This window comes from Miniopterus schreibersii, assembly GCF_964146895.1.
Source record: "Miniopterus schreibersii genome assembly, chromosome: 9".
NCBI lineage: Eukaryota > Metazoa > Chordata > Mammalia > Chiroptera > Miniopteridae > Miniopterus > Miniopterus schreibersii.
In genome coordinates this window covers 45,583,108-45,595,448 of record NC_138118.1, presented here as the reverse complement: position 1 = coordinate 45,595,448, position 12,341 = coordinate 45,583,108, and the positions used below count along the sequence as shown (strand labels likewise).

At 35.9% G+C, this 12,341-nt stretch overlaps 1 protein-coding gene across 2 annotated transcripts in view; it reads right to left on the bottom strand.

Moving 5' to 3' along the window:
* RELN (reelin) overlaps nucleotides 1–12,341 on the bottom strand; it is a 484,957-nt gene that overhangs the window by 227,323 nt on the left and 245,293 nt on the right. For both annotated transcript variants that reach the window (XM_081147442.1, XM_081147441.1), the window contains exon 8: nucleotides 11,414–11,465. In XM_081147442.1, the coding sequence (XP_081003568.1) occupies nucleotides 11,414–11,465 (52 nt within the window). The remainder of the gene's footprint in view (nucleotides 1–11,413; nucleotides 11,466–12,341) is intronic.

Sequence of the window (12,341 nt, the reverse complement as noted above, 5' to 3'; positions counted from 1 at the left end):
TGCTAACTGGATTGCTTCTGTGCAGTACTGGTTTAGAGAATCTTAAAGAGCTGTTAAGAGTTTATAACGCCAAAACACACAAGCACATGAACAAGTAGCAATTATGTGCAAATCAATGAAGCCCATAATAAGCACATTGTAAATCTATTAATTGTGCAATAGCCCATTAACTATAATATGCATGTATGGAGATTATAAATACCTGCTAGGCAAGAAGTTTCTAAAATTCACAAAGAAATTTCTTCCTTTTTTCCTATCCCTCTTGGGTAGTTGTCATAAAAACAACTTAAAGAACAGCTTGATTTGGTATAAAATCAAGGCCACTTAAAAAGTAGAAATATTAGTAATTTTTTCTATTAAGAATTCAAGACTTTCTCCCTTCCTCAGAACAATAGCCAAACAGGTCCATAAAATCCTGTGAGGTAAAATAAATTTCAGGATCCAAATTATTTAATTAATTTAAAGATTTCAGAAAGGTAATATGGTGCATATACCATATATTATACAACAACACTCTATAATTAAACACAATATTTCTGCAGTGAAGTGCATAAAGAGTCATATAAGTAGTAAAATAAAAATAAAGATTACGAATAGCCTTAAATCATTTCAAGTCAGTTCTTGCTGCCAAATGAATTCAGGTCATGTGTGTCTTTGTTATCACATAGGTGGAAAAAAAAAAACTTTGCTGTTTTTCTGAGTTTTTTTGTAATATGAAATTACAGATTAGGGACTGTCGGCCTATATCTCCAGCAGCCCTCTCTATTTCTTTTTATTTTTGTAGTAGAAGGATAAATCATATGGTTTTAGTCTCCCAAGGCCTGGGTAGTTTTATTTTTGTATGGTTATGATTTTTTCCACCAAGCCCAGGACTTTTCAAAGTAAATCAGAACAGAAACAATAGAAGAAGCTACTGTCCTCTTGGGGGCTCAGCAGTGGTTGCCGGAAGCAGCCTCTTTCCTTAAAGCGCTGCCTGAAAAACAAGCTGTCTTTTTAAATGTTCCACAGGGCCGCGGAAGAGAAGGGCACTAACTGATCGTGCAGAATTTATAGATGGAGAAAAGTACTGCCTGAAATCATGCCTCTAGATTGTAGAGCTGGGCCCATAAATACTGGAGGCTCGAGGAGTGTCTGGACAGACCCCTGCCGAGGATTCTGGCAGCTCAAGGGCTGCCGCAGCCATTACTCAAAACTCAGACCTGAGACAAGCAGGGCTCCAGGGGCTGCATGGAAACAACAGCATTTGATATAGAAACATCATAAAGTTATGAAATGGATGTAATCCGGCTACTTAGAGCTCCCTGCTCTGACTGGAGCAAATCTTAACAGGATCGATACATCCTTTCATCTTTCCAAGGTAGATAAATGGAGAACAGAACCATTAACTTGAGATTGTAGTGAATGGAAAGAACAATGAACGAATGGGGAGCTTTTAGAGAAGCTTCTAGAAATTGGGACTCACTCCCTGGGGATATTAGGTTAGGGCATTCAAGAAAGAGACTTGCCTTGTTCTTCATTGCGAAAAAGATGATGAGAAACATGAAGATATTGGTATATTAGGCAGTTCTGGCAATTACTTATCCTTTTTTTGTTAAGAGAGACTGTGGAGGACAGTACTGCTCACTAGGGAGAAAATAATTTCACTGTATCCCAAAGCATCAAGAAACACAAAGCTTATTTGCTACTTTGCAATTCTTCTTTAAAATAACTCTGCCACAAGCAAGTCATGGACTATTATTACACAGATGATCAATGTTTTTATAGTTTTACAAACTTCTGTTCAAATATTTCATTGGAGGCAGCTGTACATGTTTATTTTCCAGTAACAACAATGATGTTGAACAATGAATGTATTATACTTAGATTTTTATTTCCTTTGTGACTGAGTTTGCCAGAAAAATCCTAAGGGCATTAGCCCATGGCATCAAAGTCATCCACTGTAAGTAGAGCAGCACCATGATAATATGGCAAGTACAGAAGTACTACCTGATGAACAGGACCCGAGTTTAAGCATACGATGCTGTAATTTTCAGGATAACTGGTTTAACACGTTTCTTAGTTTTCATGTCTGTTTTATTCCTCTCCTCGTATGAAATCTAAACTTTATAGGATTTTATGTATCTGTGAATAATGTTTTTTACTGTGGCATATCTATATAAATTTGTTCCATTAGTTTGTAAATTTTTAAAAAACATAATCAAGTGTGTACTCTAGCAGTGAGCTAGTTTCTTGCTTGATACTCTTTGAAGCAAATTGATTTTGTTACTTATTACCTTCCTGTATGTACATCAGTTATCCCTGGAGTAATTTGGAATGTAGAGTTCAAGGAAAATGGAGGAAAAAATTTACCAAGGAAGATGAGAATTTGGCCCCACATGGGCTACTTGCCAATTCTCAGAGCACAGCTGAGACAAGTGCATGAGGAATGGCTGAACAGGGAATGCTGCTCTTGGCTGAGCCAACAGTCTCCCAGCCCCTCTTAGGCATTCTCTTAGCTGTTGTCCCTGTGTCTGACCGTGCCCACATATCCTGCCATGAGATGCTTCAGGATCTCATAAAATACAGGCTCGAATTGCCTGGCCTGCACCTGCACAGAGACAGCAGCTCATGCCTTGTTGAAGGTCAGAAGCTGTAGCCAAAGGGGCAGCAGTTTGGTTCATGGGTAAGAGGCAGGGAAGGAATAAATGGTTACTGTATTGGATAATGCTTTGTGGCAGCCTGGGCAGGAAGCATCCTGGGGCTTCTCAGTCCCAAATGACAGGGATGGGAACTGTGACCGAAAGGAGCCCACAGACATGACTTTAATTAAGGACAATTCCATTCTGCATAAAGGAAAGCCTCGAGTTGCTCTTGGATCTGTCAAGAGCAAATGAATTCAATTTTGTAAAATACGATGACTGAAATTGAGTTGAATCATTATTTTGTTAATGAAAATGGTCAGTTTAGAAAAACCAACATGTCCAGTATTTTTGTCTCAAGATATAAATTAATCAATTATTTTAATATGAAAATCTAGAGTTTATATCTATACCTCTGCTTTGCCCACCAAAAAATACCGTTGGTGGGAATTTAGCATATTTGTAACTGAAGAAACATATTTCAAGGACAGTGTTGTAAGAAGGACCGCTATATGGAAGCAGAATTTCCATTTTAAGCATTTTCTAAAAACTGATATTAAGAATTAAGATATGTCAAATAAAGTAGAACAGTAAAAATCCTCAAAAATATTCTGTACTTACACTAAAAGCATGCTCCCTTTAAACTTGAAAGGCCTCTTTCAAAAACTGTAGAGAAAGAGCTGGGTGTTAAAAACAATACCTCCTCACCTTCTGTTTTATATTTGTTTATTTTTAAAATGAAGCTACTAGCAATAATTTTTGTTTTGACTTACTTTATTAGTAAGTAGGCTATTGGATTTGCAAACCTTTCTTTCTGAATAAATGTGACAGTATGTGATTTATTGTACTTAATATTTTGCCCCTTTAGTCACTTCCTTGGCTGAAATTCCCAAGCCTCATTAGGTAACTTCTTCCAGTTTATGGCAGATGGACAATGACCACAGGATATAAAATGAACAGCTGTCCTCCTCCCCTTTTGTACCTTTCTCCCTTTCAGTCCTATCCTCAGTCCCTCACTTCCAAAATATTTATATTCCTTCCTTTTCATTGCCACTCCTATCATAAGGGACAAAGGGACCAATCCTCTTTCAAGTTAAGGAATGCCATGCATTTCCAGCTACTCTCAGGTGCCCAACCCTTTGCAAGTCTCCTCCCAAGCCCACAGCACTTAGAGCCTAAGTTGGGAGAAACACAAGAAAAAAAATGCAAAATATGTAGGCTTTGCCGGGTTCCTTGCCAAGCAGCTCTCCTTTACCCAGGGCCACGGCCTTATAATCTAACCTCAGTGCTCATGCTTGGCCCATTTTCTAGGAGAACCCAGTCCCACCTCAGGCAGCAGGTGTTAAGTACCGTCCCTCCTATCCCCAGGAATCTGGAGACAGCATTACTACTCTTGTTCTGGCTCCGACCTTGGTCTCAAGGCCTGGAGTGGCCCCTGCTTTGTCTCCCTGCAGAGTTCCACCCACCAAATCTCTGCTGTGATGCTGACCCTCTGGGTGGTACATGCTTGCTCTTGTCAGTCTCCCTCCAAAATGATGAAGTCTTGCCTCTGGACCTTCTTTTTTTACTGGACTTTCCAACAGGTTGTGCTCTCACTCTCTGTTATCTGCACCCCATCAATTAGCCTTCTTTGTTATTTTTTTTCACATGTGAACTCCTCCCCCCCTCCCCCCCACCTATGTGATAATAAACTCCTTGAAGGCTGGGCAGTGTCTTAGGTTTTCTTTTTCCACACAGTAGATGCAGAGGCATTGTGATATATACGGCATATTCTAAAGATCTCTCTGATAGAAGAATCCTTGATCAGGAGTCCTTGATTGATAAGAAAGTGAAAACTGCTGCCTCAGATAAAGTTCTAATATCGCCCACTGAGTTCATTCAGCACACTCCTTGCCTCAGTAGTCAACAATGGGTATAGTATTGAGCACCAATTTGGAACATCACTAAATCCCTTTCTTAACCTATGACTTAAATTCAGTTCATATTTATTGAGTTCTAGTTATAAGCAAAATTCTGCCCTATTTACAAAGAGGGATACTTGTACATACTTCTTAGCCCCCAAGGAAACATCTAAGCTTGAAAGCGGATATGCAGAAATGGCCAGTGTATAAATCAAAGCAGAGTGAAATAAGTATCATAAAATAAATACAGAGAAAGTGGGGATTCAGAGACATCAGGCTGGGGCAATAGGATGAGTTTTCATGGAGGAGAAACTATTTAGTCTATATCAGTGATCAGTTTCTTCTCATCCTGTGGTTCACTGCTATGTCCCTTCTATTTGAATGGCCCTCAATAAATATTAGTAGAACATATTTATGAATGAATTACTGACATCTATTTTTTAACCCTCATCAAGGTGAGTGATAATGAATTAAATATTTCAAAAGGGAAAGGGCATAGTATCTACTTTCAAACTGTATTTTAATTCATGTAACAATAACTAGATGTCAATTTTAATAATTCAAAAAGACTTGTAATTAATCTCAATAATTATGTGTTTTTTTCTTTTTTATTGAATTTATTGGGGTGACACTGGTTAACAAAATTATACAAGTTTCAGGTGCACAAGTCTACAACACATCATCTGTATGCTGTATTGTATGTTCATCATCCCAAGCCAAGCCTCCGTCCATCACCATTTATCCCTCCATACCCTCCTCCACCCCCCACCCCTGGCAATCACCACCCTGTTTGTTATCCATGTCCATGAGGTTTTTTTTCTCTTTCTTTTTTCTTTCTTGTTTGTTATTCACAATAGCCAAGATTTGGAAGCAACCCAAATGTCCATCAGTAGATGAGTGAATAAAAAAACTGGTACATTTACACAATGGAATACTACTTGGCTGTAAAAAAAAAAAAAAAAAGGAAATCTTACCCTTTGTGACAGCATGGATGGACCTAGAGAGCATTATGCTAAGTTACATAAATCAGTCAGAGAAAAGACAAATACCATATGGTTTCACTCATAGGTGGAGTCTAATGAACAAAATCTCAATCATTTTTTACAGAAGCTTAGTAGAATTTTACAATATTTCAGAATATTCCCTTTTATTACTTAAAATAAGACCTAAGAACTTGCGGTGAGGTGGATTTGAAATATATATAAGTTCATTTAAACTGGTCTCTTACAATATACATTCCTTAAAAAGGAACAGGTCAGCTTCAGGATGGAGCAGGATAACCTGAATTATAATGACTCCAAAACCTTTATTTATTGAATTTAGATAACACAGAAATGTCCTATATAGAAGTATTTCAGTTTTGTGTATAGGTCTTTGAGAAACTGAAAATCATCATAAGCAAAACTAATTTTAATATCTTTTATATCCAAGAATCTACACTCAAATAAAACATATATTTAACCTTATAAAGCATATGTATTAAACTAATTTTATCACTACATTTTCTAAAATTTTGTTTTTATTTATATTTGTTTTGAGCTCAAGTCACCAGAGATTTTGTTAGTCTCATAATTGAAGATTTGCATGTTTCCAGAAGACGTTTTCACTATTTTATAATAAATTCCCCAAGGTCTTACTTACCAAGAAGAGTGAGTCATGAAAAAATGAGAGTCTGATTTAGAAATACATTTCAGTAAGTTCACAGAGGAAACGAGCAATAATTCATATGAAGGTATGGAAAGATCAATTTCTCCCCCCTCTGAATTAGCTGTTCTAAAAGAATTAAGAGAGTTTCTCCATTGAATCAATTCCAAGTAATTCAGAAGTATATGAATTAGGCCTGAGGGGAAAACCTGCTTCCTTTTTGCTGAATGAAACTACAATACCTCTTACAAGTGGCATTTTATTCATTATATGTATTTGAGAAGAAATAATACCAGATTTCTTTTACAAATCAATCTTTTGATTTATCAATAAGAGTGCCTTTAACTTTTATAATTTTCTAGTTTTTAGTTTTCCAAATATACTCATACAAAATGAGTAGCTCTCACTTATCTCAGAGACTCTGCAGCATGCACAGAGAATACAGGCCCTAATAATATTTTCATATCTTAATCTGTAAATATAAAACATTTATGATTTAATGACTTTCTTCTGTCTTAAGATGATTGAAAACAAAGCAGTAAAATAAATAAATAAATACGCACACAAAACCCCAAATTTTTAGGATATTCGTAAGTAAAACATAAAAAAAAAGTACTAATTCTATATATGGACAAATAATAGATTCTAGCTAGTTCAATAATAACAAGTTAGTAAACACATGATTACTATTTTTGTCTACTGGCTTCACTAAAAGTATAGTTTTTTGGTGATTCTCCATTTCCTTCTGGGTCATCTTTTCCATTGATTGAGGGCCTCAGATCACCCTCCCCAAATCCTCTCTTGGCATGAAATGTCTGCATCACACTGATTTAGCACTTGGTTACATGCTATATGAATGTCTCTGTAATAGTTACTTGTCACTCAGGCAAGAAATATTTACGAGCTGCTACTTATTTTGAGTCCCTGGGCTAGGGGCTGAGAATACCATGATGGACAAGACAGATTTACCTCCTAACCCAAACTATTTGTTCTTGATGGCATATATTTTTAAGTGTTTTATCTTAATGCCCATTTGGCTGATGAATTCTATTAATCTGAAGAAAGAGTTGGGCTATATTGAACAAGCATGTATTTCTGTATTGCTCAAGAGCGGAAGAAGCCATTTTTCTGAACTCTATTACCTATTAAATAAGTTAAAAACCCCCAGCTGGTATAGGTTAACTCTTCTGACAGACACAATTTTATCTGACATTGTTCATAGCTGTCCCTGGCCAGTCTTTCCACTCTAGGAGGGCACTCACATTCCCATCCTAAGCCTTGCTTCTGTCACTCTGTCTCTTTACCTGGAAAACTTTTGTCCTTTCCAGTGACTCACATTGTTGGCTTTCAGAGATTCTTTATTTTTTGTTATTTTGTGACACTGATAATTGTATTGGATGAAACTATTAGTCTTGACAAATAGATACATAATCTATAACATACTGCCAAAGGTAAGAGTCTACAGATTTGTAGGACCCAAATGTTGTGATTGTCCCCTTCCCACTTTCCCTTCATCAAATCCATAAGAGCAATCCTTGGGTAGACAACAAGTAAGAGTCTAGATACTTTTCTACCACATTAACAATATATTAGGAACAAGCTTGGCAGATTGAGTGACCGGTAAAAATCTCCCTTAACTTTGAGACTTCCCAGGTATCCTTAGGCAACATCTATAATTTAAGAAAAAAGAAGCCTACCTGAATTGCTGTATCCTGCAAGACCTAGTTGGGATTTGTCACCATGGGGACCTGTACACATGACCATCTCAGCTTATAACAATCTGGCGGTTCTCAGGAGGGCTCATGCTCTGTACACATCCAGACCTTCTACCACACTGCTAGGTACTATAAAAGTGTTTTGTTTTCTCACTCCTTTATCTTTTCATTGTTCAAGTTAGCTCAGGTCAATGCTGGACACACAGAAAATATTCAGTGAATTCTTAAGTGAATGACGGATACAAAGCACTACCAGCACTTCCCTTGGGCACAGCACCCTGCCTGGGAAAACACAGTTTAGAGGCATCTGTAAGATAATGGTTTGCAAGGGCATCATCTCAATTTTTTCTTCCTATCCCAGAGGAAATCTAAAGGAAATGGGTAAATGCCTCTAAGGCTACAACCATAAATTCCACAAGTTGAATCTAATGAATCAAGTGAGAATTGTAACAGATCAATACCTCAGCACAGAAATAGATATGAGATCCTTCATTGGAATGGAAAAATGAAAAGTTCTTCTGAGAATATTCTGAGATGCTTTTCAAGATGATTTAGATGTTGATAATGTGATAAATTTTTGGTTTACAGAACTGCATTTTTAAGATGCTTTATCTTTAAAACTCATTTTGATCAGGTAGTCTGTATATTTATATGTATATATATATATATATGTATGTGTGCATGCATATATTATATACACATACATATACACACATATATATTAGAAGAGCTGGGAGGGCATTACTGCATTAGGATGACAGAGTTTATTAAGACACTCTTTAGTAATTCAAGACATTTCTGTATACATATCTCTGAGGTACTTGAGACTCTTGGGTAACGCTTGTCATGTAATTGAAAATGTTTACAAGAGCAATATAAAAACATTAGGACAATAATTTATTCAATTGTGGTTATATATGCATATAAACATAATTCGCCACTGATGTCAAAAATCATGATAGAATCCCCTAGAAAATGCATATGTTAGGCCTGAATTATCACACCAAACAATGAACACTGAACATCCTAAAGGACTTACTGAGGAGTGACACTAAATCTGACTGACCAAATTTAACCACATCACTCGTATAGATTTGAAGAATTCCACAATACATAAATAAATATAAAATGTTGAACTATGGACATACAGTGTTTTTTATAACACACTCAATATAACTTTGAACTGACTATAAATGCAATGGCTACCTGACTGTGGTTGCTATTTTTGTGTTTGATTATTGTGGGGCTTGTAAAGCTCAGGATGAATACACATGGTTATGACATCTTTAAAATTTGTGTATGTGCCCCAGTCTTACCTTCATGCCATCCATATAAACACAATAATGTTATTTACTCCAAGTACTCAATAATGAGATACACAAAACTATTGCTGCCAAGTTCTGCCCACTATACTGTATTTACCTTAGTACCATATACCACACAGGTAATGGTTTGCTACTACATTGTTTCTTAGCCACCCAAATCTGTGTAGTTCTCAAGAATTTTATTCTCAACATTCAGTAAGCAAATTTCCCAATGAAGTTCCTAAGCAATAAATTATAATTTCTTTTACTACATATTTTCTGTTCCATCCCAAACAACGACATGTAAAAATTTTGCTTTTGCTTCTAAAACTGACACTCAAAAAAAGTTTCTAAGTTTATCTTTTAGTTATAAACTTGATCTATCTACCCCTCTTACTTTCTCCTCCCCCCTTTCTCTCCTTCCTGATTCTGTTTCTGTCTTCTAACTTAAAATTCAAATCCGTTCTTAAAATAACACAAGCAACTCTCAGGCCTGTCGGCTGCAGCACTCTGGATTCTGGGGAAATCAAGGGCTCTTGCTAGTCACATGTTTGGGTCTAGTCCCAAGACATTAGGTGTGGTGCTTGTTCTGAGTTTGGGGTCTCAGGTACCACGCTCTGCATTCTCTGAGTAACTTCCCTTCTTGGCCCTTTTTCATCATCTCTATTGTTCATGGTAGGGTGCTGCTGAAAAGTGAGGAAATAAAGAATCTATGCCAGCTCCACAGTATATTCTTTACAAAAATAGACCTTTGTTTTTCCTTTAAGGAAGAATAATTTAATTGGTGTTAGATCTCTGTCTCCTTGAATAAAATTAAAATGGTAGTAGAACTGTGAGGCATATATTTTAAAGTGGTTCTTTAATTGCAGAAAGATAATATTTGAAATTAATATTCATTGCTCTAACAAAAAGGAAGAATACTCAGAATACAGATCAACAGGAAAACATTACTCAGCTTATTTTTTATATTAATAGCATGGTGAATGTAAATGTATTTATTCTGGTTAAGAATCTCTAAGTTACTTGACTGTCATGTTGGAGTTTAAAAATTTTTGTTTTTGTAGCACCAGACTTAAAAAAAAAACTTTATGTTTATGATTATAAAAATATTACATACATGGTCATTATAGAAAGCTTGCTAATAATAGATAAAAAAAAAACACCTCAAACAAACTCATTATTTTGTTTTTACTGATACTTTTGCGGCTGACCTCATATGGATTTCTGAAGAGTCTGTAAATTGTAGGTAATGTTATCAATGTGAGAAGGAAATAACCCAAACTGTAACTAGGCAAGCTTCACATAATACATATAGAAGCTGAAATGAGGCACACTGACAAAAAAGCAACCACTATATGACTGGAAGAAAGTTGCTCTTAGACACAGTCAACCACAGTGGGTCCCTGGCTTTGAGAACACAGATATGTAAGTAGGACTAGGAGGCAATTGAAGGAAGGAAACAGTCCTTTCACCAATGGTGAATCTCCAAAGACAGGAGGGTACAGACAATAGAAATTTGAGGATGCTGTCCAGATCCTTGTGTCTGGAGGATGTTTTCATGTTATGGCACCAAAATCAATAAAGCCAGCCTCCATCTAAAAGACAATATCTTTCTTTACCTAGAACATTCCCTTTGGAACTTTACACGTTATTTATTACTATACACCTATGAAAATTTGAACAGAAAGTAACATGATAGCAAAACTATAAACACTTGATCAAAAGGTACTTTATTTTATTGAATGCTTTGAGTAGGAATTTTTAGTTTTAATGCAAAAGCACTTAAAAATATTGCCAGATACAGTCATTTTTTCATTATCCATGATTGAATTGAACATAGATTATTTATGTCTAACATGAAGCCCTAATTGGTTTCTCTCAGCCACCAATAACTACCTCTTTCATTACATCAATAGGAGTACAGGAAATTTAACAGATTTCAATCTTAATCTGAGAAAAACATAATTAGTAAGGTAATTTTGCTATAACAGGATGTTTAGGATTATATCAATCATTTTTAAATATCACTTGTTGCAGGAGAGAAGTGGGAACAGAATGTAGCATTTAAACATTTTTTATTTCATTTTAAAAATGTTTTAAATTATTTTCTGCAACATTGCTACTTACCCTACTCTTAATTTAAAAGCATTTGGCACTGTAATCCTGATGGTACACTATGATTAAAACAAACATTTCCAAGTTCAGTTGCTATAATTGCTAAAAACACTTACCAATGGAAAACTGGAGTACAGAGGCTGTTGTTGTATTAAGGCCTGTGGTGATCTAGAAAAAGGAATATACCAACGTAAGACATGATAGAGAGGAGGGGGAAGAGGTGAAGCACGTCCTGAGGAGGCAGGAGGAAAAAGGCGAGGAAGGAAGAAGCCATGAACGGAGGCTGTATTTAGCCAGTGGTTAGCTTATTTTTATTGATATGTCTGAACACAGATATATTTTGTTTTTCTGTGGGAAACAAAGCTGTGAGATCCTGCCTGAGGCACTCTTACTATACTTCTTACTACATGTTCAAAACTGCTTGTAGGGCAATCTACCTGTTAATCTTAATCTTGTGAGGGCACTAACAGCCCGCTCTGTTCACACTACTACCTCCCCTCCATCCTACGTCAACAGATCCGGGACACAAAGCAAATGTCACAGAAAGGTCAACAACCAAAAACTGGGAGGTAAATTAAGATCAAATGAGAAGAATAAGATTATTTTGAAAAGTAAATAGAATTACAATATCTAATAGGTGCAGGATTTCTTTTGGGGGTGATGAAATATCCTAAAATTGATTGTGGCAATGGTTGCATAATTTTGTAAATAAACTAAAAACTGTGAATTGTATGCTTCAAAAGAATGAATTGTAGAATGTGTGGATTACTTCTCAATAAAACTGTTACCCCCTCAAAAAAGTAATCAAATTATGGGCGTAGAAATATCCTTCTCACACATTTCTACTATTTTCCCTTAGTTCCATAATTTTCTTCTTTCTGAAAGAGAAATGGTACCTTAATTTTTAAAAAATTTAAATTAAATTTTTTTTTTACTCATTTATTCTTTGGAGCACTGACTTTGATCCATACCAGCTCAAATGAAATGAGAATTAAGGTTCTCATTTTCAATAACTCTCTTGTTGGGTTCTTGATCCTGCAAGCT